Source organism: Nelusetta ayraudi, unplaced genomic scaffold (assembly GCF_046127955.1).
Source record: "Nelusetta ayraudi isolate G7.1 ecotype Tasmania unplaced genomic scaffold, CSIRO-AGI_Nayr_v1 ptg000084l, whole genome shotgun sequence".
In the NCBI taxonomy this organism is placed as follows: domain Eukaryota; kingdom Metazoa; phylum Chordata; class Actinopteri; order Tetraodontiformes; family Monacanthidae; genus Nelusetta; species Nelusetta ayraudi.
Window position 1 is genome coordinate 1,725,670 of NW_027466134.1, and position 27,929 is coordinate 1,753,598.

At 46.4% G+C, this 27,929-nt stretch overlaps 2 protein-coding genes across 4 annotated transcripts in view; one reads left to right on the forward strand and one right to left on the reverse strand.

Annotated features, from left to right (window-relative positions):
* The window catches only part of LOC142900668 (glypican-5-like), a 446,285-nt gene that overhangs the window by 166,391 nt on the left and 251,965 nt on the right, over positions 1-27,929 (reverse strand). The gene's annotated exons all lie outside the window — the stretch shown is intronic.
* The window catches only part of dlg1a (discs large MAGUK scaffold protein 1a), a 96,977-nt gene that overhangs the window by 1,110 nt on the left and 67,938 nt on the right, over positions 1-27,929 (forward strand). For all 3 annotated transcript variants that reach the window (XM_076045182.1, XM_076045184.1, XM_076045185.1), the window contains exons 2-4: positions 148-318; positions 2,028-2,868; positions 3,376-3,451. In XM_076045182.1, coding sequence (XP_075901297.1) covers positions 148-318; positions 2,028-2,868; positions 3,376-3,451 — 1,088 coding nt within the window. The remainder of the gene's footprint in view (positions 1-147; positions 319-2,027; positions 2,869-3,375; positions 3,452-27,929) is intronic.

The window sequence follows — 27,929 nt, forward strand, 5'->3', positions numbered from 1 at the left end:
ATGTGGCTTTTACTACACCTATAAAATGCCTTTCATCTCATGAGACTCTGTGAGGCCACTATGAGGGACAGCTTCTTCACCCCCCCCCCCCCCCCCCCCGCCTGTGACTTACTCCTGTGGTAACTGAGCGTCAACTTTTGTTTTTAGATGCCCAGCGAGCCCTGGAGCTTCTCCAGCAGTATCGGGCCAAACTCGACCACAGGCAGGAGAACCAGAACCGATCCAAACAAGGCCTCGTGGAGGAAGACCACCAGCTGCATGAGTCTCTGGACCGAGTGATTAATGTCTTCCAAAGTCAGCTCTTCGGCGCTCTGCTCGGTGAGGAGGCTCTCGTTCATATACCATGCAACTGTTCATGGACCAGTTGTTATTTTTTTCCCCAGCAGGTTTGATTCATATCTTCTACACATCTCCCAGGCTTGCTGGTTACTTCCTGTTTAAGAAGGTGTTTGAATGCACCTTTGATTTAAATCATGTGGAATTACACTGGGGTACCACAGACTTCAAGTGTCTACAATGTTTTTTGAGTGAGCTTGGAATGTGTTAAACAAATATTGTACTCATTAAGAAAACAATCATTTTTCTGGCCGGTTGTCACAGACCAGCAACGCTGCTTGGTTTCCCATGTGTGGTCGAAGAGTGTCTGTTAAAAACCATCGGCTGCACATGATTAAAAAAAAAAAAAAAAAGATACCCCTAATGTAAGGCTGCAGTGACCTGACCCAGACGAGGCAGATCCTTTTGTGAAAGAACACACATTTAGAGATTGTGTTGCCAACACAAATTCCTCCCAACAGTTTGTTTTGAGTTTTCTTTTTTTTTTTTCTTCCCCCCCCCTCCCGCCTGACTGGTTCGTTCTGCTTGTGGTAACCTGTTGCTTATGGGAAAGAAAACACCGGGCTTCATGTGTGCCTTTGTGGCTGCGTGCGTGACGACAAACAGGTTCTCAGTTCCCGGCGCCACCTACCCTGCGCCACGCCCACTCACACTGTCGGCGCAACTGTAACACTCCCTTTCTTTGCGTTGTTTGTGTGCACAGGCTCTGTGACTGTGCTGTCACCAAACACAGGCCTGGTCGCCTCTGTGCGACTCTGACCCTCCACTCAGGGCTTGTCAGCGTGCACGGCGAAAAAAAAAAAATCAAAACTCTTCTTGAAACTCTGCTGTTGTAACTCTGCCCCTGTTGTTTTTCTTCTCCCCAGTAGATTATTTTTGAATCCGATTTCTCTTTGTAAACACACCCTTCTCTAAATGTCTGCCCTTCCATTTTTTTTTTTGATCTGGTTTTATTCTTTTATGGTGAGCAAACTCTCCCTTGTACAAAAGGCTATACTCTTGATTTAGTGCAGAGTGGCTCTCTGTGTCCGCCTGTGTGCAGAGGGAGTGAAGTCAAACCTCATCATTATAGTAGCTTTGATCTATTACACCAGTGTGTTTATTTCTATAAAGAGAATCTGTTGCAAGCGGGGGAGTGGGAACGCACTAAAAACTTTACAAGCAGCTGCTCAGTCGAACTCTGTGAAAGCATTTTGCTACCACTAGAGGTCAACAGTGTATAGCTGTGCGTGTCGAGTCAGTCCACCCTAATTCAGATGTAGTTAGACAAGATATTTTAATCAGCCCCAAACAAAATCAAAACAAAAACAAATTAAAATCATGCTCTAAAATTCCCACGTCAAACCAATTTCGGATCGTTATGTGGATCTGGAAATACGCTGTAGATCCCCAGAAATTGCAGCCCGCATCAATAACGACAGTCTAGAAACACATATTGTTCATCTAATTCTGCATAATCTTTAAAATTCTTTTTAGTTCCATGGAAAGTAAGGATTTTTTTTCAACATTTTCAAAGATTAAACTGACTGTTCAGTTTCCCTATGTCAGGCAGAGAACAGTGACACAGAATATTTTATTATTTATTTAATCATTTATTCTTTTATTGTTTCCTTGACTGTTTTCATACAACTATTCGCTCGGTCATGACCTCACTCTTTTAAACCTTTATAACTCTGATATTTTCCTTACAGACATTCAGGAATACTATGAGTTTACAATTATACAAAACAGCGCCACCTCTGGAGACCAGACGGATCTCTGTCCCCCAGACAGTGATCCAACGGCAGACCCCTACACCCTGCCTCCGCCTCCGCCTCCACCTCAGCCGCAGCAGCAGCAGCAGCAGCAGCAGCAGCAGCCGCAGCCGCAGCCGCAGCAGCAGCCTTCCCCTGGACCTCTGGGCCCTGAAGATTCTGGAACGCCATCCCAGCCCAAACCACCGGCGCCCAGGCCCAGGTCCGTCAAGTCCAGGGCCCCTCCGATCCCCACAACTCAGCCCGCCAGCCCCGCGTCACAGTCGCAGCCAGCCAAAGTCAAGTACCAAGCCCCCCTCCCTCCAGCCCAGCCCTCCTCTCCATCTGCCGCCGTGTCGTCCACGGTCGCAGTGAACGGTGCCAACTCCGTGAAAACACAGCCCGCGGTATCGGCCAACGGAGCCAAGCCGCGGCTCTCGGCGACCGGCTCTCTCTCGTCGGAGAGTTCCGTCGCTTCCGCCGGTCCGCAGAGCTCGGCCGTGCCGCCAGACCTCAACCTGGTCACCGTCTCCGCCCTCGTCACCAGCACAATCCAGGGCCTGGTTTCCCCGACCGCCGCCCCCGACAACCTGAACCCCGCCAGCCCGGGTCGTGTCAACGTCTCGGGAGCGACCGTCTCACCGTCGGTGCCCTCAGCTCGTCCCCCTGGCAAGGAGCCTCGTGCTGGGAAGTTGACTCCCAGCACGAGTCCAACGAGCCCCAGCCAGGAGAAATTCACCTTCGGCAGCCGCAGCCCCACAGTTCCCCCGGTGCTCCTGCCTAAAGGGCCTCGCCTGAGGTACGTCCAGCATCGACTGCAAGGAAAATTGTGAACAACACCTTCATCTTGGTTTTAGCGAGTTCAAAACTCTACATTTCTAACATTTATTATTGATTACAGAACAGGGTTGGAATGGAATGGAAATATGAATTTCTTTTTTAAAGGTCCAGTGTTTAAAATCTCTCTTGATTTCTGATTTTTTTTTTTATATTTATTTTTTCCTTTTATATTTTTACTCCACCCCTTACTTGAGAACTCAGTGCTGCATTATTTAAACAACCGGGGGGGCTCTCATGATTGGCCCAGGCTTGATCCCCCTGATGAAGGTGTCTAGTGTTAAAAAGGCTGAAACACCTGATGACTCAATGGAACACTGCTGATGATGAGTCCCGGGCCCATTTTATGAGGACTTCCTGATGTCCCGAAATTTCTGGTGTCCCAAAATTACATTCTCCCTATGTCGGAGTTGCAACTTAACATCCAGCTGCTCAGTGTTGTGTTTTTTTGCTTTGTTTTTTTTTTCAGTCCCCTGAGCCCCGGGCCAGGAAGAGTCACTCCCACGAGTCCCAAGTCACCTGCAACTCCACTGACCCCCAACAAGGTAAGACAGCTCCTGCTTTCATTAGCATCGAAGGAAGCCTGGGTGAATTTTCTCCACGTAGGGCAGAGCTTGCCTATGCTTACTCTGAGGTTGATGCCGGTGCGTGTTGGACCCCATGTGGTATTGCACAAGGGTTGCAGTTGCACGGTTTCAACCGCCAGCCCTGTTGTTTAATGGAAAAGCCTGGACTCCCGTTTGGAAGCCCATTTGTCATTCACTCAGTCTGACGTTGCAAAAACTGAAGTTTTTTGAAGCTTTAAATCATTCAAGCCTTCGACACTGCCTTTACGTTGCTGACACGATCTGATCACTAAGTTATATAATTTCAATCTAAGGTTAGATGGATTCTTAACTCTGCCCCGCTGTCTTAATCTGCTGCCACACTTGGCTGTGAAATTGAAAACTGAGATTCCAAACTAAAAAAAAAAAAAAAAAAAAAAATCACTGTATGTATATATTGAATGTTTTCTCAGCCCTGCTACACAGACTCATTGTTGTTGTGTGTGCTGTTTAAGTGGCGGTGACTTGCATTTGCCCGAACCAGTGCGTCGCTCCTGTCAGATGGCCGCTGGTGGCTGCAGGGAGCAGGAGGAGACGGAGGAATTGTTTTTGCAGAGTGGCCGTTTGAACGTTGATTTATATTCTGTTACGTAATACGACACGAGCAATCAATTCACTTTGGCTGCGTTTTTATTGTCCGGCAGGGATGAGCTTTCGAAATTGGTTTGGCTGATCCTGTTGGAATGAAAATTAAATTGTTTGCGCGGCTCCGGGCCATTTCGCCGCTGGCTTACAGTGGCCGCAATATCTGCTGCTGCTGCTTGGATATTTCTTCTGATATTGATTTTCTCGTTCATGTTCTTGTGCCGTCAACCTATCGCGTCTGTCTGAAATGCTGTATTGTTTCGCAAAGGTTGGCCCTATATTCATGTGGTTCTCATTCTGTGTGTTTTAGTTCAGAAAACACAAACACTATTAACCAGGCAGAGTATAGAATCAACTGGTATGCTTGGGTTCATTGCTCTCAGAATGGGTTTCCCTGTTGGAAACATGTCAATCAAAGTTAGGCCCTGTCACAATAAGATTTTTTTTTCCCTAAACGATATATCGTCCCTGAAATTATTGCGATAAATAATATTATTGTCGTTTTGAGAGTTTTTGGGCTCCCTGGTGTTGTTTACAAAAAATGCTTTGCAATTCACCTGTACGTCTCGTCTGTTTGTCCTGTTAGTCTCCCAATTGCAGGGTTGTGCTCCACTTTTGAAATCGTGCTTTGAAACCATATTTCATATCGTATCGTATTGTTGTATGCTGTTGGATCGTGCCAAGTTGTGTTGTGTTGTGTTGTGACGTGTCACACTCTATCAAATAGTTTTGAATCATATCAATGAACCATTCAGCATTGCATCGTATTCATTTGGACTTCATTTGCCAACATCTCCAAGTCATGCAAAGCACGTAGTAACGTAAAATGTACTTTTACGCGTCAGATATCAAGGATACAGCGATGTTGCATCAAGGTTAAAAATTCCTTATTATTTTTATTTTTTTTTGAGTAACGTCCCATCGCAGCGCCGTGTGTGAGGCTTCGGGGTGCACATGGAGCTTTAGCCTCAATAATACCTCCAGTCTGAAAGTGGAGCATCCATCTCCATAGCACAGCTACAGTTCACTCAGTCCAACCCGCATTCCTGCCAAACACAGACTGACCTGATAAAACAGCAGAGCAGTGTGTGTGTGTGTGTGTGTGTGTGTGTGTGTGTGTGTGTGTGTGTGTGTGTATGTGTGTGTCTGTGAGTGCTTGCGGTTTATATGCTTGTGTTTTTTGTGTAGACGCGTCTGCCTGCGTGAGCGTTGGCCTGTGCATCCATGTGTACTGTGCCTGTCTCCGCATATTTTCCTTTCTCTTTTTTTTTTACCCTTTGCCCGCGTGCCGACCGCCTTCTGCTCGTGTGCGAGCGAAACACAACCGTAGCCATGCACTTTCCCAGGTCGCGATGTGCCAACCAGCTGCCGTAAAAAAAAAAATAAACAAAAAAACCCGAGACGGGCAGCTGGAAGACAAACCGCGGCAGGTGGAGGAGGTGTACCGGGTCGGCCGGAGGAGTTCCTCTCCGGCCGCAGGTGGGAGGACATGAGAGGCGGAGGCGAGGGAGCGAGACTGTCGGGCGACGGAGAAGGATGAGAATGAGGACGCGGGGAAGGACGGACGGCTGCCCGCAGCAACAAGCGGCTCAGCGGCGGAAAGGGTGAAAGTTGCGGCCGGTCGGTGTTTTGGTTCGGGGGGGGGGGGCGGGGGGCGGGGAGTGCTTGGGTGAAAAGTTGTGGCGGATTTGCTGGTTCGGCGGCGAGGATGGATTGCATCTGTATCCTCACGACCAAGGTGAGCAGCGGGAAGTGGAGCAGAGAGGACGGGAGGTCAAAAGACGGCATTGTGTCGTTCGACCGGGTGCGATGAATTGTGTGTGTGTGTGTGTGTGTGTGTGTGTGTGTGTGTGTGTGTGTGTGTGTGGCTTTGGGGAAATGTTCCGTTCTTCTCTGATCATCTGTTTCAATCATTCACACTTTGTATCATCATTGACTTGACTGTTTAGTTGTGTATGTGTGTGCGTCACATACTTTCTTTTGTCTTTTTAACTCCAAGCTGCTGGCATATGTTATGGATGAGTGTGTGTGTGTGGATATATACGTGTAAATCTATATTTATATGTACACACACACACACACACACACACACACACATTTTACAGAGGAGGCAGGGATGAAATGAGCGTGTTGAAGCTGATGGCAGGTCACAAACACTTGCAAAGTGTGCCCTCATCAAGAAGAGCCTCTAATAGGGATGGCCAGCTGTTGCGCTGTTGTTACTGCATCTGGCAGCCCTGCGAGACATAAAACTGGGTTGGTAGGACACACACTTGGAAAAAAAACAAAACTAAACCGGATTAGACTGGATATGCGGGTGACTGACTGAAGTGTTTCAAGTTAAAAAAAAAACAACAACAACAAAACATGAACAGGATGTAAAGTGTTTGAAAACTCACATGTGGCCGATAAATAAATGCTCAGAAATGTATGGACTGATGATGATGATGATGATGATGATGATGATGATGATGATAATGATGATGATGGAGCCAGACAGTGTGTAAGGCTCTTCTTTAGTTGTCTGTCTGCTCACTCAACCTCCATCTCAGGAGGTTGAGTTTGCAGGAGTTTTATTTATTACTTGTGTCTGGTTTTGACGGCTGCTTTAACCAGGACACCACAGCTTGAAGCTCAGTGTTACACTGAGGCTGTCCAGTTCTCTTAGTATCAACTCTTATTTTGGTCTCCTCCTACTTCCTTTCCCAGTGTATTTCAGGGCAGCCAGTAGCAGCTGTCTTTTGTTTTGGTTCCAACTAAAAGGAAGTTGGTTGGTTATGGAATCAGATTGCTCTCTAAACATTTAATGTCAATTTTATTTTGTCTTATTGTGTTGCAGTTTTGAAGTCTGATTTGAATGCAAAACAAAAAATTCCCTGAAATAGGAAATACTTTGGCATTTGCATACCTATCAGGCCGCTATTCATTCATGGTACTGGGTCAACGCGCCCCTGGCTGCCTGCTCACTCAGCGACTCCAACACTGGGAGCAGGTTGATGCCATGATTACATTTTGACTCCAGCTGGTGGCGGCATCACCTTGTTTAATTGTGCTCTTAAGTCAGTGGAGCTCATTTGAAGTAAGCAGCAGAGAGGATCGTGGAAATATAGGCGATGAAAAGACGAGAGTGAAAACTCAAAAACACTCTTAAACCAAATGGACCGAATTGAAAAACAGGCCACGGCTCCAGACGAGGCAGGAACGACGGCTCAGTGATTGACCATTATGAAGCCGAGAATTAATAACATTAAAAGGGCGGTGCTCCAAATGTAAAATGCCCGACGATGACTCAGCATTAAACTGAGCCGAATTAGATAAATAAATAAATAGATCAATAAATAAAAATCAATGTATTGGAAATGATCCATTAGAAAAGTGTGCTGTGTTGTGGGGCTGCAGAGCGGAGCAGCCCTTCCACCTGTGAAACCGGGCTGCCTGTTGGCTGGCCCGACACTGACAGGCAGGCAGGCAGGCAGGCAGGCAGGCAGGCAGGCAGGCAGGCAGGCAGGCAGGCAGGCAGGCGTGACCCGGGTTGTGGAGAGGGTCGTCTGCGCTGATCCTGCTCAGCAAAGTGAACATCCAAGGTCGGGAACTTGGCACGATAGCTTGCTGTGATTATGCGTGGCCCCGGGGGTCAACGCCGTGCAAAGTTGCACCACACAAGCTAAACTGGAGTTAAAGGAGCCAATTTCATCAAAAGCATCCTGGGTTCACAGTGCAGCCTGTGGAGAGACACACCGCTCCGCCTGACGCTGCGCACGTTCTTTTCAGACTCTTTGCGGTCGGACGTTCGGCGGCCGCCGCCCCGTGCGTTTCGGCGAATCGCCATCGTCAAATCTCATTTTGACTCGGCCTTGATTGTGTTTGTTTGCGGCCCTGCGACCGTGCTGTGCTGTTGGCATCACATTATCTTCTTGGAGGAATTACTCTTTGGCCTCTAAGTCACCCTGCCGCAGCCTAAGAGAGAAAAAGCGGGCAGTTAAGAGGCTATGAGTGGCGTGACACCGTGCCTCGGTTGCAGGCGCAGGGGCGTAGCAGGGGTTTGTCACTCTGGTTAGAACACTGGAAGCAGTGGAACATCAGCAAACACTGCCCCAAAAAATACTCCTGTAACAGTCAACAAAAAAGACAAAAAAACAACATCTCTCGGTTAATTATCCTCATCACGCACACACACAGGCACACACACACACACACACACAGACACCGACTTACACGCACATCCGTCTGGAGTCTGTTGGCAGGTAGGCAAACAGACTGCAGGGATCCCATCTCACATTCATCTGGTTAATCTTGTTTATCTCATCAAGGTAGTGGATTAAAAAGCTGAGGGTGTTCCCTGGACCGCTGCCGCGGGAGGCTTCAACACTTCCTCCCCACTTGTCCATCTCGATTCATCTCTTTGTCATCTTGCCCCTTTGACACCATTTGGCTCCGTCGCTGTAAACCTGCGGGACAAAGACAAAAGGCCAAAAAGGGAAATGGAACATTTTATTTGTTGTTGTTTATACTTTGTTTAATGGATTAAAGGTGCACCGCGTAACGTAAACGTTTGGGGGCACAACCTTTCTCTCATGAACTCTTGACTCTCAGACGGGGACAACGGTTCATCTTTCATCGGGAAAACGACTCTCTGGCCAAGGAGTGGTTTCAGGACAACTCCGTGTGCGTGTCCTCGAGTGGCCCAGCCAGAGCCCAGACCTGAATCCGATTGAGCATCTTTGTAGAGGTCTGAAAATGGCCGTGCACCAACATTTCCAGTTTAACCTGGTCCACCAACATGATGCCAACCAGCTGGTGTTTCCGGTTGTACTGTAGACTTTCACCGCCACGTGTGTTGTCCTGGGTTGCTCTCAGCGTGGGTCTCTTCAGGGTTTTGTGACTGTGCCGTGACATCACAGCTGCTGGAAGAAAAATGTGAGACCAAGATCAAAAGAAGGATTACCCTCAGGCTGGCCTTTCCCCACATGCAATTTCCTGATGGGAGGCAAAGGTTGGCTGCATGAAGGCCGAAGTCACCTGCTTGCTGACGCTGAAGTCATCAGCCTGATTGAAATGGACGGATGGATGGATGAATGAAGCTAATGTCACTTCGGGGTCATGGCCCCGCTGCTATACAGTACATGACCAGGACACAATGTGAAATATGGGCATCCGTTTGTTTGCAAATTGCTTTCTTACCATTAGATGTGACTACATCCAGCCCGAGACCTGTGGAACACATCTGATTACATAACGAGTTGATTAGAACCGCATTTAATTACAGCAATGCCGACCTAAATGATGTCTTCCCTGTCGCGGATTTTATGTTTTAAAATGCGACTGTAGTATTGAGGTTGTGTGACATGACTGAGAGCAGATTTCCAGAGGTTCTGAAAAGTGGATCAAGCAAAAGAAGCAAAGGATGGACTTTTCTCATTTCTAGGACATTGGTTGACATGCCAGAAATTATTAGACATAGGATTTGCGCAGTTAGTTTTGCACAATAATGAACCTTTTGCACAACATCACAATCAGTGGTTTTACACCAATAAATTACCTACTATTGTCCAATGCCCATGAACGCACAAAACATGAAAGCCGAGGATCTGCACTCACTTGTCCAAATTGTTTCTGAATAATGAGGATCTGACTTTTTTATCTTTTCCCAATCCTCTTTCCCTCCCTGATACATCCAGCCTTAAATCCATGTTTAGTCTTTTATCAGAATGTGATTGTTGTTGGGCCCTTTACCGAGTCAGTGGCCTCCTGTGCTCCAGGAGAGCAAAAGTCTGCCTTAAGAGGCTTACCTTTAGGCTGCTAATAGACTTTACAGAGATGGAGCTATTTTTGGATGGACAAAGAAGAGAAAAGAGAGAGGTTGGGGGGGCGGGGAAAAGGTGGTGGGAGGTAAAAAAAAAAAAAAATTAGAGAGCCACACACAAGGAGCAAGCACTGTGGCCAGAGATCAAGCGAGCATGGCGTCCCTGTTCTGCGACTGGCGTGCGGACGTGATCTCGCAGGATTGCGCGAAGAGAACCCTGGCTGTGCCGAGGAGCTGAGGGGAGGTCGCGGCCCACAAATTAATCATAGGTTGAAGGCATGAGAAGGAGAGACCGTGGGGAGAATTACCTGAGCGCTGAGCCCGCAGTTGCTCTCCTGCAGATGGAACAACGCAGCCATGAAGGATTGCCGTTGCAGGGCAGCTGACTTGGCCAGACCCCCGCTGAAAGGCTGAACGACCTCCTGAACGGCTCTGCAGAACTCTACGTTTTTTTCTTCGATCCAAGCGGACTGCGGGGTTTTTCGGGTCAGGGCCTGGCTCGGCTTTTTGGGCGAAAAACCTGCTGCATCAGCATAAAAAGGATACGTTGTGGAAGATGAATCATCGCAACTCCACCTCAGTCCAAGTAATGTATCTCGTTTTAATTCCATTGTGTTCCTATTTGATGTGACCAGGTCACAACTGTACAATTTGTTTTAGCCTTTAGTGCCCGAGACGACTTGGATGCTAGTTGATTTGAGTTGAGTTGAGTTGAGTTGAGTTGAGTTGAGTTGAGTTGAGTTGAGTTGAGGTGAGCGTTTTCAAAGAAACAAGATCACACCTTTGGCTGGGGTCATAGAGGTACTGAGGTCATAGAGGTACTGGCTACAATCAAATTGGAATGAAGCCAACCTTTTCTTTCTAGCCTTTAGTCTTCGCCCAAAGCATTGCTTTTACACTTTTCTTTTAACAAATATTTTTTTTCTGCCATTTTTCCTACCTGAGGGCTCTGGCTCCTGTTTTATGTTCCTTTTTGAGTGTCCTTCTGTAAATCTCAATCTACACATATTAAGAAGAGAATGAAGAAATCAAGAACAGAAAATGAGGCTCACGTTTGAGATTCTTTTTTGAAGTCTCATAAATGCCTTTAATTACTTGGTGGTATTTATACTTGTTTTAATTGTTTTAGTTTACATGTTTCCAAATGTCTCTTTCATCACGTTTTGGTACTGGTTGGTTGATTTATACCCGTGTCTCAGGACATGTTACAGTGATACGTTACAGTGATCCAGTGATTTACAGTCTGTCAACCAGACCTGCTCACGGTTCCACAGAACTATGTCAGACTCAGTGTGAACCGAGCGTAGCTGAGTAATTAAGACGAGTTAGTCCAGGGCTGAAGGTGAGGGCTTTGCCCTCACAGTGGCCATCTGCAAGTGCCCACCTCCACCTTCCTCTGACCCGAGCGTCACATCTGTGTCGTTTTTAAACGAGAACCGTAGTCCCATGTTCCTGTGCTAAACCAGGACACCCATCGTGTTCTTGCGCTTAATTTGACTATATGAAAGTAGATGACGGCGTAGTGGAAAATGTTTCAAACCAACGTCTGACTGTTTGAGGATTGGAGGAGTAGCTTTGATGAAAAAGGACTTTTAATGTGAAACAACATTTAGTGAGTGACTTCATCCTTTCCTCCTCACTGTGCTTTTTAAGCTAAGAGGCTAGCAGGCTAGCAGGCTAATATTAAATCGTTCAGCCCGTGTCCTGCCTTGGAAAAGTCAGAGTAGATAATCCCATTAAGGAGATGACTAATCTCTGAGATTGCGCGCGCATGCACACACACACAACACACACACACACACATTCACACGCGTGGACACACACACACACACACACACACACACGTCAACCAGAGTTCATTCCACTTAATTTGCTGTTTCCCCTCTTTTTCAGAAGAGGTTCTTTGACCCACGACTGTGAGGGTTGTGAGGTTAACAATACTTGGATTTTGACCCGGGCCTCTCTGTATGGATTTTTTTTTTTTTTTTAAATCATACTTTATTTTATTGTATCAACAATACATGTAAACATACATCATTGAATGGTGGTCTGAGCAAGGAGAGAGGATTTAAATAAAGTTAAAGGAAAAAGTAAGGAGACAAAAAAGAAGAAAAGGATGATAAATTATAACGATAACAATAATAATAATAAAAAGGAAAAATAAATGAACAACTTAACAGCAAATGAAAATATGTGTGTCCTTGTATCTGTTGGTGATTATTTCTTATTGCTGGTTCATTCACTTTGGAAGCTTCCAAACCAATATTTCTACTCTGTATAATTTCACCGAGAACATTAGGTAGGTAATCTATTAGGGGCTGCCATATGCCCATAAAAGGGTTGTCATTTCCTTTTAATTTGGCACTTAGTCTCTCCATAGGAAAAACTCTAACAATTTATTTGTCCTGCTGAGTTACAGTGGGAGGTTTCTCGCTGATCCTATTAAAATGATATACATTTTCAAGCCAAAAATAAGAGTTTATTGAGTCATTGTAATCTTTTCACATCTGAAACCCTATTCATGGGTGGCAGCCCCAATAGGAACTGGGCCGGATCTTTACATGTGTCTGCGTGGGATCCCGGCTGGCTCCCTCCCACAGTCCAAAGACCTATTAGGCTAACTGGCAACTCTAGATCGGCAACGATCGCAGGGCCAAGTCTCTGCGTGGCCCTGCGATGAACTGGCAAGTGGCAACCCGTCTTCCAACTCACCGCCATCAGCCCCCCCTGACAGCTGGGATTGGCTGCGGCACCCCTTGACCCCGAGTGCAGCAGAAGCAGTGATAGCAGACGTATGGATGGACCGTTGCTGGTGTCTCTTCACACGGGTTTTTTTTTTTTTTTTTTAATCTAAACTTCTCCTTTTAGTGACACGTGAGTGATGCATCCAGTCAATCCAGTCTGTCAAGAGACTGTGATCGATCCAACGTCGACAAGATAATCCATTTGAAACATGAATGAAGCACGACGAATAGGCTAAGCTGCTCAGATGTGCCCGTTGTGGAAAAAAAGATAGAAAGAGCTTTCAGTCCGTGCTGTTGTATCTGTCTTTTACCACAAAGTGGCACTATACGTATGACAAATGCAACCCGACGTGCAAGTCGCCCCACTCAGCGTTGCCGTGACATCTTTGCAGTTTTGGCGCTTGGAATTATTTAGTCATTAATATCAGCGGAATTGATTTTTTTGTTTGTCAGTTGATAAAAAAAAAAAAAAAAAAGGAAATTTTTATTTTGGATGAGGTTTGTTTTAATTCCTCCTGCACGCTTTCAGCAGGAATCCTTACCATTGTGTGTGTGTGTGTGTGTGCGCGCGCGTACGCATGCCCCTAAGATTCATTCACGTGGAAACTGAGCAGCTGTTTCAACTGACCACACGTGCCCATATTTGAAATGTCAATGTATGGAGTGGGTTTTGATTGGCCCGTCGTGCAGAATGGAGATTCCGCCTCTGCTTGCGAGTAGTGAGCGCACGAGATTACCATGCACACTCACACACACACACACACACACACGCCCAGGCGTGCACACACAGGCATATACACACGGCGGTGAAGTTATTTTTGTGCTGGCTGACCTACTAATGTTAACATGTAGTACATGCCTGCTAGGCTCATGATGCTGCATCCTCTCTCCTGCTCCTCTCCACCTTGTCTTGCACCCTCTCATCTTTTTGTCTCCCTACTGTTATTTTTATTTTTTTCTAAAAAAAAATTCCCTATTAATATCCTCTGGTAATTTGCTCAGCGATGTTGCTTCTATATTTACACTCGCGCTACTGTATATTTCATATGCCATATGAACCGCAGTGCCCCTGGCGATTCCAGATGCATGGATGTGTTTAAGTGCGCGAGGTGTGTGTGGCAACTCGCACCATCTCCATCTGCTCCAGCAGAAGACGGTGGAGCGGAGAGGGGGGGTGGCTGATCTCAGTACATGTCAAAACTTTTCAAAGATTGCAGGCACTTGAGGAAAAACACTCATAAAAATAACTCCCACATTTTATTCTGGAATATTTTTTTGTTGCCAAATTAAGGTATAGGATGACACATCTCATTATCTGTCAGGTGATAGTTGAAAGAGAAAGTTTTGCATGTGGCAAATGTACTTAAAATGAATGATAACAGTATTTCTAAATATATAGTCAACTATAATGGGAAACTACATCATATCCAATGGGAAACGAGAATCTTTAATTGCAAACAAAAAAAAAACTCACAACACTTTCGAAGTTTGGTGGACAAGATTTTACAAGTTCGAGTAGACATTGTTATTATCATTATTGTTATCGTCATTATCTAAATATTTTGTCTTTGGAAGGAGACTTTCTTTTTCTCAAGTCTTATTTCCTATTGTTATCACATGAGGGATTCCATGCGCAAGTACCCGGAAACATCTTTGAGGATCCATCCCCTGCTCTACTCTAGTGACCCGTCATGTGTTTGCATCATTTATGTGACTTGTCTACCTGCATCAGCCACCAGGCTCCGCTGGCTCCTCTGGGCTTCTCCCAGCGCCGCGTGCGGTTTAATAATTCCTCACTGTTCCTTGAGCTTCGGCTGTGGAGTCGATACGTCGCCACTTGGCTCAGAGACTTCTGCGCAGAATCGCCACTCACCCCCCCCCACTTTCGTAACGTGCCACGTCGTTTAAAAAAATATTTCAAAAAATCATTGACCTTATGTAATAATTACTGGAAACACTTTGCCCTTTGCTTCGTCACACATTTTTTTTTTCTCCCTCTTGCCCATCGCTCTCACGCTGCGTTGTTTATTTCGGTGTCGAGGTGAGAAGACGGAGACGACCGCAGAGAGGCCACTGTGTGTGTGTGTGTGTGTGTGTGTGTGTGTGTGTGTGTGTGTGCGTGCGTGCGTGCGTGCGTGCGTGCGTGCGTGCGTGCGTGCGTGTGTGTGTGATGGTCCAGATGGCCCAGCCGTCAGCATCAAGGGCCTCAGCTGAAGAGAGCGCTTTCACTTGTTTGACTTCCTCTGCCCTTTAACTCCCATAAACCCTCTTCTCTTCTCTTCTCTTCTCTTCTCTTCTCTTCTCTTCTCTTCTCTTCTGCTCCCCTCTTTCCATCACTTTACTGCCTCATTTTATTTTGCCAACAGTGTTTACGGTCTAACCCAGGAATGGTCAAACTACGGCCCGGGGCCCATATGCGGCCCATTAAGCTTCTCCATCCGGCCCGCTAAACTTTTTAGACCAATTGTTAGTAAGTAAGTAATACTATAGCTGTATTTCATCCATTTTTAAGAGTCTAAATGAATACCGTGAGGCTTCAAAGACCGGTATTTTGTTGTAATGCTCATTAAAACATGTTTTCTACTGATCCCATGATATATTTTATGAGGTTGGTCACCAAAACAACAAAGTAGGGCTGTGCGATTAATCGATTTTAAATCGAAATCAGATGTTTTTAGTCGTAACGATGTTAAATAGAGGAAAATCGATTTTCCTCTTTCATGCTTCCGGGTTGGCGCCTCTTGGGTACCGCAGTCCTCCTCCCCCCTCGAGAAGCTGTTAACTGGCTATCTATGTTTACTCGCATCTGCACTAGCCACAGCAGGTGTTAAAACCAGGAAGTGATTCTGTTTGCTGCCCTCACCACTACATGGTAAATTATTTTTCCGAAGCTGCATACAACACGCACTTGTCCCGTTTTTGTAGCATATTCAACGAGATTTCTGCCCCCCCCCCAAAAAAAAAAAGAAAATCGAAAATCTGGTTTTCAGAGAAATAAATTGGGATTTTATTTTTGACCAAAATCGCCCAGCCCTACAACAAAGTGACAGTCTGGCTGCTGCAAGGCGAGGTGATGCAAGTCATTGTTTCCTCAGCGGCCATTCAAATGTATGCAAATACATATTTCATGAGTGGGGATTGGGATTTGCAGCCTTGAGCAGCGTCGCCAGCCAGTGGGTGGAAAAGCGACACGTGCCCGTGTTGACGGTCTGGAGCGTCGGAATTCCGCTGGACCGAGGCCTGTCTGGCTTCTCCTGTGCAAACACTGCATGTTGTTTGTGTGTGATGTCAGATCGCTTGACAGGATGAATGTCTGTTTTGTGTGTTGGGGTTGCATTATGGGTAAATGGGCAAATCCTTGGCTTTTGAATTTTCGGGTTGACGGGAACGATGTTTCTGGTTAATCACTGTGTGCATTTTGCAGATTGGTTGGCTGACATCTAAAGGGCTGCAGCGTGCGTGTGCATGTGTGTGTGTGTGTGTGTGTGTGCGTGTTTGAGAGGCGATTGCCTGTGACTCGGGGTGATGTAACAGCCTGCCTCTTTAAAGCCACGCTGGTGTCTCTCGCCCCTTCCCTCCCCGCCACTGTCATATCAATCAGGTCTTTGCAACACGCCACTTTTGACCCCTCCCCTCCACCTTTTCTCTCGTTAGTGTTTTCTGGTGTATGAACACAGGGCAGATTATCCCTGCGTCAGGTGTGTGTGTGTGTGTGTGTGTGTGTGTTTATACACAAGATAGAAGGGGGCCCTCTGGGGACAAATTTATTTAATCCCCTAAACGCCTCGACGTCAAGGTCTCTTCTTCTCTTTCTCTTCATTCCTCATTGATCTCGGCTTTGAGAGGCGGGCCAAGGGAGGCAGTGGAGCGGAGCGAGGTAGAGTGAGCGAGCCTGGGAGAGTGAGAGAGAGAGAGAGAGAGAGAGAGAGGCAAGCCGGGCAGAGGGAGAGTCAGAGGCTCACACTCGCACAGATAGGGGGAAGAGGAGGAGACGGAGGACCGGGGCTGCAGAGGGAGGGAGAGAGAGAGAGAGGGAGAGAGAGAGAGAGAGAGAGAGAGAGAGCGAGAGAGCACATCCACATCCGTGCTGACACACACACACACACACACACACACACAGAAACTGACCCATACATGCTGACAACAACCACGGCGGCGTCAGCGGCGGATTGAAAAAAAAACAAAACAACAACACCCCACATGTGCCGACGCACGTGCACGCGCACGGACAGTGACCGTGGTGCGAAACCCCGACGGACGTGAGGATTACGCCGACGGAGGATGAAGACGAGAGGAGTGACGAAGAGTGAGGGGCAGAGGACGGCGGCCCGCCACAGCTGAGGACGGTGGCCCGGGCGGCTGGGAGTAGTGGAGGAGGAGGAGGAGGAGGAGGAGGAGGAGGAGGAGGAGGAGGAGGGGGTGGAGGTGGTGGTGGGGGGGTCCGAGGACTGTAGGGAGGGGGGGAGGGGGGGTCTGGGACGGATGGAGCGCAGTTGATCGGCGGGGTGCGCGCGTGAGTGCGTGCCTGCGTGTGTGTGTGTGTGTGTGTGTGTGCGTGTGTGTGTGTGTGTGTGAGTGTGTGTGTGTGAGTGAGGGAGTGTGTGAAATGTGCACGTGAAGACTAGGATGCCCCCCCAGCGCGGGACCGGCTAGCCGACGTTAGCCACATGTTGTGCCACTGCAAGGTAGCATGCACCAACAACACCATATCGCTGATGTTCGGATGCAAGGTAGGTGGAGAGGCTCCCTGGAGAGGGGGGCTCTGGGGTCTTTGGACTCTATGTTTGTGTTCATGAGAGAGAGAGAGACAGAGAGAGAGAGAGAGACAGAGAGAGAGAGAGAGAGAGAGAGAGAGAGAGAGAGAGTAGCTCCATTTCCATAACAGCTTTTCACAATATAAAAGCAATATTTCTAAATTTTCAACAAAGTACAATTGCGATTTGCAGGTGCTTCCACTGAATGGTGTGAAGCGCATAAGTCGTAATTCTCGTAAAATCTTGTCCCGCGAGACCCCACTTTTAGGAGGACGGAGGACCAAAACACATTCCGATAAATCTGCGTTTGGATGTTGTTTGCTGCCAAGACTGGTTGTTATATTTTTCTCTTTGATTACTTGACTTAAAATATTCCGTCTCCGCCTTCGTCCAAACATAATGCACTATTTTTACTTGAAGTGGACTGGCCACGTGACCTCGTACGTCGCGAAAAAAGTGTCTCCATGACCCTTTTGCGATATGCCTCGATATGGATCCTTCTGAAAAAGCACCTCATGAGAGCGTCAAAACCCTTTCGCCATATTTGAGAGGTTTTTCCAAGTTTAGGTGTTTCCAAGACTGTTTTTTTTATTGCGATAGTTAGGTTTTGCTCAATTCTAGGAGTCATGGGAATGCAGCTAGTGAGAGAGAATGGGGGGTGGGGGGGTGGGGGGGGTCACGCAAGGGGCAACATAAAATAATGGACAGCAACATGTGCTGAGGGAGGAGAGGAGAGGCCAGAGGTGGTGACTAAGCTGGTTGACAGACTTGGAGTTGAGGTAAACTAAGGTGAGAGTTGGTAGCCGGCAGGACAGAGGGAGCGAGGGAAAGAGGGAGGGAAGGAACGAGGTCCCTTGCCTGCACGCGTGTTTGTGTGTGTGTTCGTGCGTGTGTGTGTGTGTTTACGTAACAGTTTTACGAGTAGCTGGAGACGGGGATGGATGAAAGCTGGTTCCTGTCTGATTTCATCTTAAAGACGCTGCAGTTTCTCACCTGCGTCCTCGCTGCAACCGCTGCGCTGCCTGACGCTTCATTCACCAACATTTTACTCATTAAACTTATGGTATAACCAAGAGATGTCAATATTTCAAGATTACGAGAACTTTATTCACGCCCATGCTGGATGTGCATGTGCAATGCGAGAGTGGCAACGCCTACTTGAGATCGTGCAAACGGCAAAAACGACATAAGCAAATGAAATGGCAGCAACTCGATACATTTAGTTGTGTAGCTGTGGTGACGAAGTTCAAACCGAGCATCAGGACGGGGGAGGAAGGAGGTTGAAGAGACTTTTTGAACAGACGGGCTGGTCTGAGTATTCCACAAACTGCTGATCTACTGGGATTTTCACACTCAGCCATCTCCAGGGTTTATAGAGAACGGTTCCAAAACAGGGGAACTATCGAGTGAGCGGAGTGGAGCTCCCTGAGCTCGGGGATAAGGGGCTATGGAAGATGAATGAATGAATGAATTTAAAGTGTAATCTGTATAGGCATGCTGCTGCACATGACATCAAACTAAACAAACATCAAAGATCTGATCCGATCCAATCCAGTCTCACTTCATCTAAAGTGTGGGGGAAAAGTGCCACAGTCGCTTCCTGCTTGCTCTGCAGGGCTCAGTTGGTTTTCTCGCTGATTGTGAAAAGCTCTTTGAAACACCTATGGATGTGATTTAGCACTTTACAGACAAAAAAATGATTGATTGATTGATTGATTGATTGATTGAATTGCTGTGCAGAAATGTAAAAACATAAAATACATTTAAAAAAAAAACAACAGAGAAACGGGACACTACAAAAACACACATAAAAACATCTTACACTGTGTTCAAGGAAAAAATGTGGGTTTTAAAAAGAGACTTGAAAATAGACAACAAATAACTGCTGTCTAATGCGCAAGATGTTAGCGATATTCACCTTGTTAGACTTCAGCAAGGACAAATTTGGTTTTGTACTGGACAATTGGCTCTAAAGTGGAGACCCTGCTTGTGTGCTGCTCTGCTTTCTTCTTGCTATATTTGGTGTAGTTGCTGTATTTGCCAGGCTGGCTGTGCCATCATGCGAATGTCCTTTTCCCTCCCTGCCTCCAAAACCATTGGCCACCTCCCACTCCTAACATTGTGCCAGTAAATAATAATAACATACACATAATGGCTGCTGATCAGTACTAATAATAACCCAGCTTGGTTAACTGGGAGCCACATTACATAAAAACAAAACAAATAGAGAAGAAGCACCAAGAGGAACATATGATGGGGCAGGGCGTTAACATGGAGCTGTAGCCTGTGGATGAATAACTGCTGAGCCGTTGATTTGCTGTTCACTTTTCTATTTATACTTTGCACACCATACTTCAGAATAGGAAACCTTAATGCTTGGAAAGCAGGTACTTTCACAATTAAATGGAAAAAAGTTACCTCTACATTTTCATAGAAAGGATCCCCTTTTACACTTCTCGAAAAGCTATAAAAGGGAACATTTATATACAGATACAGATACAGATATACAGATTTATATTCAGATGAATTAAAATCCAAGACATTTGCACTTGTGAATGAAAAAAAAATGTACAATTTCCTCCAACATTTGGAGTTTTTACTCAACTGGACACTTCTGTTCCTTACAGGACAATGTCTCTGTACCTGTTCATAATTATTGTGCAGTTAAAACATGAGCTTTATAATTCACTAGGATGGATTCAAAGTCCCCCCTCCCTCTAAAATAGGTGATGATAAATGTATTATGATATATATGAAATATAAATATGACAGTAATTAAAACAATAGTTATCCACGGAAAACCCACGATTGGAATTCTCTGGATACACCATCATTCCACTGCGGGAATAAAACTTTTATCTGCCCGACAGGTTTCGACAGACCATCTTTTAAATTAATGGCCACATCACTTTTAAATATGAAGCCTTGCTAATTATAGCAGCCCCATTTTAGGCAAATGAGCCGAGGCTCCAATTTAAAATCATCTTCTTGTACAAATATCTGGCCGAGTGGAAAATCAACACATGAAATATTCAAGTTTCCACTCAAGCGCTTAAGGAACCGTGCCTTTGAAGTGGGGGAACTGTTGGTGCGGCGCTGCCTCTTTGAATAACTACAAAGCACACAGAAAATCCGGGAGACGGGGGACTAAACAGCGCAGGGGAAAAGTGAGAATGGGCCGAGAACGACGAGGCCGAGTGTTTCGAGAACTGCACGTGCACAGTGTGCCGCGCCGAGGTCGGCAGTCGCGCTCGGCGGAGTCTCCCTTCGCTGATTTGGATCAAAAGCTCAGCGAGACGCTTGGGTTTACTGTGGCAAATCCCTGTTAAAGAGACACTGTGGGAGTTCCATTATTTAACGCTGTTGTCCAGTTCAGCAGTCCAGTCCGTAATAGACTGTATGGGCTTCACCCGCTGTCCTATTAGATCACTTCATTGTGACAGCCTGTTAGATAGAGTCAGCCTGAGAGACAACTGTTAGGGAGGGAGACACAGAGACGGGTCTGTCTTTGTGTGTGTGTGTGTGTGTGTGTGTGTGTGTGTGTGTGTGTGTGTGTGTGTGTGTGTGTGTGTGTGTGTGTGTGTGTGTGTGTGTGTGTGTGAGAGAGACACATTAAGAGCGCTGGTTTTGTCCTCTACACTGGAGTGTAGCAGGAGAGCCTAATGAGCGAGTGTGTCCTGAGGATAAGGAGGAAGTAGAAGGCGCCAGACTCCTCAGCCTGTAGATGAGCTTTTTTGAGGGATGGCGGCCAGCGATCGTCAGTCAACAGGCTGCTCGTAGGGCGCCGCGCCGCCGCGGATGACGTCACCGTCACCCCCGAGTCTGTTTTTTTTTTTTATATACTCTGAAGACTTTGCTTTAATGAAAATGGCCTGATAAATTGGATCGATAGCGATTCAGCAGCTCGCAACGTGCCCAGACACGTAGACGTGATGAAAACGACCTGATGAAGTTCAAAGTGGGCGTGGGGAGAATGGGGAGGAGGGAGAAAAGCTGATTTGAAAATTAGATCCTCAACATGGTTGAGAAGTTGGATCCAGTGGATTATTATTGTACATTTCAAACCAACCTTTAACAGAATAATAAGAATGAACGGCGGGAATTTTGTAACCGGAAAGAGCAACGTGGACTTCATTGGGATGCAAATGGGTGAATAGACAAGATAGACAAGACCTAAAAGTGTGGCGTGTGACATCACATCCATGATAGGAAAACAAGGGGAGCTGTTGAATTGTTTGGTCTGGTGTCTTGCTCTCGTGACAGTGATCACTGGTGTTTTGCAAAAAAAAAAGAAAAAAAATACAGTGGTGGACAAAAAGTTTTTGGACACCTCATGTGTTTGTGATGTACTCTATTGCACAAAGAATTAGTCTTAAGTCTCCAAGTGCAGTTTATTTAGGTGCAATCGTCAACATATATCCTCATGCTGCACGTGCACTGTTCCATCCAACTCAGAACTGGATGTTTCTGCAAGATGACGACCCTTGCAACACATCCAGAGTACGAGGCTACAATAATTTAGTTTTCTTATAAGCAACAAGATCATTTCAATTTGTATGTGTGAGTGTCCAAAAACTTTTTTCCACTTCTGTATGACTGCAGTTGATGACATTTCTTGCACGCATGTATTGTAAAAGAACTTGAGATGATTTGCTGTGGTGAAAAGGCTAAAATCTCAGTGGACCTGATTTCCAGTGACACCCCACCACAACACATGCACACACACACACACACACACAGGCACTCACACTCACACACGCCAGTGCGCAGCAGCAGCATCATGACTGTACATTTTATATACATGAGGCAGAGCTACATTTATTTTTCACCTCGCCAGCAATGTGTCCATCGCCGAGGCTGCTCAAGTTGCTGAGAAGATAAATCAAACACACCTAAACTGGGTCAGACTTTTTCAACGCATTTAAAATGGATGAGTTTGCTCCAATGTCTGAGCGCAGGTCTGGGGACACTTCAGCGAGGAACGCTGCGACAAAGCCCCAAGGTTCAACTTTCTCAAGTTTGGAAGGTGCCGGCGGGAAGTAAAATGTGTTAAAAAAAGAGAACACGGCCTATAGGAAAACAGTCTGGTGAACAAAGCAGTGTGAGATGGAGGCTGATGATTGGCTGTGGACGTGATCAAAAACAAGAATTCTCTTTGTCAGGCTAGGCAAGTTTATTTAAAAAAAAAATATACTAACCCAGGAGGGTTCGATTAAAGTATTTTTGGCAAACTGTGGCCCGGGGGCCATAAGCTTTTTAATCCGGCCCGCTGAACTTGAAGAAATGATATAAATTGTCACTAAGTCATAAAATAGCTGGATTTAATCCATTGTTTTGAGGCTTTTAAGAGTCATTTCAATCAAGAGCTAAATACTGTGGGGCTTCAAAGACATATGTTGTTCGAATGCCTTTGTTCATTTTCAGTTGACATTAAAGCACATTGTTTTGTTCACATCCCATGAGATGTTTTCCTCCTATGAGGTGGATCACCAAAACACTTCAGACCCCCAGCTGCAGTTTAATAAATTATTTTGCTAGCTGACGCTGCCAGAGTTCAGCTCTAGTACAGAACAAGAAGCTCCGATCTCCTCTCTCCCCCCCCCCCAGCCCCGTAAACACCTCAGGATGGTCTGATTTGGCCTCTTTGGAAACACGCCCTCGCCCAGTGTCCCCGCGCTACCCTTGCCGTGACATTATTCAGTTTCATTACATCACCGCAGAGGATTGCGAGCGACCGCGTCGTAAGGGGACGGTGCGATGGAGAAGGAAAACAGCGGCGGGGGGGGGAGAAGAAATATGCTCGGCTTCGATTTATGCGCACGGACAAAAAAAGCTCTCCTGAATGAATGTGGTTTTCATCTGCTGCTGCTGCTGCTGCTGCTGCTGCTGCTGCTGCTGCTGCTCTTACTATCTACCCAGCCTCGGCCACCGAGTACTTTTGTGCCTCGTGCCAATAGAGGCGCAGCAGGCCGAGCGCTGCGTGAGGGACGGGAGGAAGAAAAGATCCGGAGAAACAGAGAGAGAGAGAGATGCAGGCACGTGTGTGTTTGTGTGTGTGTGAGAGAGAGAGAGAGAGAAAGAGAGAGAGAGAAGTCCCTTACGGCAGAGGATCTCCCTGCTCTTTCATATCTCACCAAGCATAACTAACGTCTGGCTTCACTCACACACACACGCGCATACACAGACACAGACACAGACACACACACACACACATATGCACGGTCATGCACAAGGATGCTGAATCTGCTCCCTTTCTGGTCACATTTTTTTTTTTCTTCTTTTTTTCGTACTACGCAAGACTGGCTGACACACTGGAGCATGACGGGGGGGGGGACACGCATGCGGCACTGTGTGTTTGTGTGTGTGTCCGTGTGTGTGTGTGTGAGTGTGAGTGTGTGTGTGTTTGTGTTAATGTTCTGCAGGCACAGTCCTGATTTGGAACGCTTCCGCCTCTTCCTCGTCGAGTTGGAGGACACACACACACACACACACACACACACACACACACACACACACACACACACTCACACACACACAGAGGCATAGAAATAGACATGTTTGGGGGCCCGGACAATTCACGCATGAAGTCACTCCGAGGTGGAAATCAAGCTCCAAATATAGGATTATGACTTTATGCACAGGTCTGTGTGTGTGTGTGTGTGTGTGTGTGTGTGTGTGTGTGTGTGTGTGTGTGTGTGTGTGTGTGTGTTTGTGTGCGCGCGAGTTCAGAGGGCAGCAGCAGAAGTGTTGTGACAGCAGCGCCGTGCCAGAATCTCTTCAGGGTCTTAGTGCCCGTCGTCCGGAGGCACTTCTGACTAACGAGCGAGTCCGCGGTGAATGAAAATATCGCTGAAGGTTTTTACGCGCCGGGTTCAGAGCGGTTTATTACCACAGCGACGCGTTCAGGCACTCACGGCCGCGTCCGTTGGAAACGCCGCGGGAGAATTAGCTGTGGCAGCTGTGCGAGAAGCGCCCACTCCCGCCCCCAGAACACAGACTCTAGGGGTGAAACGTACAACCCTATCTGCTAATAAGAAGAGGAGAAGCACCATCGGGTTGACTTGCACGGATGCCTGTGAGTCTGAATGTTAAAACGCACGGTGTGCTCACATCTGGAGTTGACATATTTAAATCGGGGGTCCCCGGAGCCGAGTGTCTCACGGGAGGGGAAATACCAATACGTTTCTGGGCCAGGGAGCAACGGCGTTCAATTTCCGTCTCGGGAGCAGAAGTCTAATTAAGACCGTGGGCTGTCTGGTTACTGATTCGGAGATGCAGGGGATTCAGATTAGAGAGAAAAAAAAATAAAGAAAAAAAAAATCACGGCGGCGTGCTTGTAGTCGTGTTCGTACTACGTTGTATGGCCTTGCCTTCATTCCCTGGAAACATGCCCTTAACTTCACACCACGAGTGCCACTTGCCTCATCGTGACCCAGCTGTGAACCCTGTGCTCCTGCTTAACCCTGGGCTCACTTCCATACACCACACAGAGTATGTCCCAACCTTTTAGGGTTAGGTTTTAGGGTTAGGGTAGCACCAGGGTTACAGTCAGCACCAGTATTTTATATAAAAGTGATTTAAATGTGATTTTTCTTTTTTCTTTCCATCCTGAAAGGAGCTTCTTCTTGCTGCCTCAGTCTTTTCCTATAGAAACGCGTGTACGGAGTCTCTTGTGTCTTACTATTAAATATCCAGAGCGATAGCGAGTTAAATGCCAAAGGTCAAATGTGACATTAGCAGGACTGTCTGTCGCCTCCTCTGTGAATCTGTCTCGCTGGCTGCAGGCTGTGCTTCCGTGCCGCTGTGCGAACTGCAGCATTGCTTTTTGTGTTCCCAGATCTCGCCACACTTCTCACTCGTGTTGGAACGCCGGGCCCTCGGCTTTCCTCCATTTTTCTCGACGCGTGCCTGACCCAAAGCAGGTGTTGTGGCTCCTTTGTGTGTCATATATTCTGTCACCGTATTGTATCTCAATATAAGCTTGCCAAAGTGTTCTGCAAAGAAGAGCTTCCCAGTTTGTGGAGACCCGACGCGCAGCCTTTGTGCTACTAGATTCAAAAGTGGGGCACTCGCTTTTCTTTGATTAATATTAGAGGAGTATTATTTTTGTTTTTTTAAACGACAACTTATAAATAATGAAGACACTTTGACATTGCAAGACAGATTACATGAAATGAACCCATTTGTGGTGTAGTTTCAACCTGTGCGTCTGAAAGTGTGACCTGAGCAAACGTTGGGATCTCATTTGTATATTTTTGTGCGACTGTTTAATATAAAAACAATTTTGCCTGTTTGTTTTTGCACAAAAAAGTGATGAAATGGCTGTCTAGCCCGGTTTTGGCTGCAGTATCAGTAGCGTGCACACTGAGCCGCGCAAGGTCATCCCACCACTTACCTTTGTTTCCACCGGTGGATCCTAAAAAGATCCTTCAAGTAAAGACCTTTGCCACCGCAGCCGCTTTTGGAAGCGTTTAATCAAGTCACGTCATGCTGCTTTTCCATTACCTGTTCAGCAACTCCAGAGCGGCTGTCCAGCACTCCGCTCCAGCACCCTGCGCCAAGAACAGGGCCATGTAAGGCTGGCGAGGGCTGCGGCGATGTCACTCAATCCACACAGCTCCATATTCTGTTTTCCATCGTTCTCATCCAAGCTGTAATTTCAGGCTAAAAAGGACAAAACCCTGAGCAGAGCTACAAAGTTCTGGGTCATTGTTGAACCAGGAAGATTCAATATGGCTGCCTCCTCCATTATGTAAATTTAAATGCATAATATTAGTGCATGAAAACAACTTCACCTTGGCGTCACCCTTTATAAAACATACATATGTATTTTTTATTCTGCGTCATGCAAATAGATGCCTTTAAATGTTACACTTTGGGCCTTTAAGAGACGACCTTGTCTTCCTATCTGCTGAGGATTTTACGGCTAATGACAAGAATTTAATTGCAACCACCTCTATCTGAAAGATGTTTTCTACTACAATAAAAACGAGATGCATCCCACATCAAACAAAGTAGAACAAAGTGACCTCGAAAGTCTGCACTGCCCGTAAAAATGTAAACTGACAGCTGTTGGACAACCTTGTAGTCTTCCAAATTAAGATTGACACCTATGAAATTCACACCTACGAAAGCAATTGTGGTCAATTTGCGGGAATTGAGGAAAGTTACCCAATATCCCCCATTGCTCAGATTACAAATGGGTGGACCGGTGCAGAAAGAGAAACCACATTTCCTTTCGATGGACTCATTTTGTTTGTATAACAGTCAACAAGATTCTCACTGCTTCCGAATCCTCCTTAGAATCATCTGCCTTTTCTGCTCGAAAATCCAGGTCAAATTAACGAGAGGTTTTTTTTTAGTCGACTCCCTTTATCGGTTCCTGGCTGGATGCCTGACCCTGATGTGAACTGAGGGGTTCGTTGCACTGCCGCTTAGCTGGATAAACTTCCACAGCGTGTAACCACAATGTCAGGGATCCTGGACGAGCCCAGGACCCGCGGACCCTTCGTCCCCTCCTCCACCCCCGACTGACTGCTCCCTTTAGTCCAGTAAGGCAGAAAAAAGGCATCAAGTTATTTTTAGCAAAGAGACAGAGACGTGGAGGATAGCTGCGTTATAAAAGGAGACGGGAGACCGGCTAGAGGATCCAGTGAGTGGAGGAACCGGTTTCGGGTGACACGTTCTTCCGAATCCGCGGTGCCGATCGAGGGACGGAGTGACTGAGAAAGTCCTAATTAGGGAAATTTCTGTTCAGTGTGTATGTGTGTGTGTGTGCTTTCACGCCAACACCTGTTATATAAACTTCTATTCCTTCTGCACACTCTCTGCTAAGCTTTGTTCTCCTTGAATGCCACTTGTGTGTACGCTTCTTTTCATTGGCTGTGTCCAAACTGTGCCCTACTCAACACATAGTTCACTGTATAGGGGATACGCCATTTTATTTTAGTGATGTCCAAATCCTGATCGAACATCAATATTCACTATATAGTCCACTCAATGTATCCCGCAACTCATGGCTAAAAGCAGTGTATAGCCCAGCAATATATCCCATCATGCATTGTGCTCACGCCGACCCAACGGTAGAAATGTTGAGAAAAGCCATTTTTTAATATGGGAAGACGCTGAGTGTAATACGTACTTGTCACGAGAATGCATATATATGTGTAAATTATTATACATATTTAATTTTGAATTTATTGATTACCGCCTTCCGACGGGATGTTTTAATGATTGTGACCGCAATGACATTATTGACAGCACTAAAAGAGTAGCATCCAAAATTAATTTGGCTACATAGAGTTCCCTATGTAGGGAGAAGGGAATGATTGGGTGATTTCGGGCACAGCCTTTGTCTTTTTTTTTCTGCCTTGACTAAAAGCTTGACTAAAAATTCCAACTAACTGACCTAGTTCCTTTTTTCTCTCTTTCCTCCCCTTCTCTCTGCCTCTTCTGTCTATCACTCTCCTCATCCTCTTCCCTTCTTCTTTCCCCCGCTTCTTTCCCATGGTAGAAGTATCGGTATCAAGAAG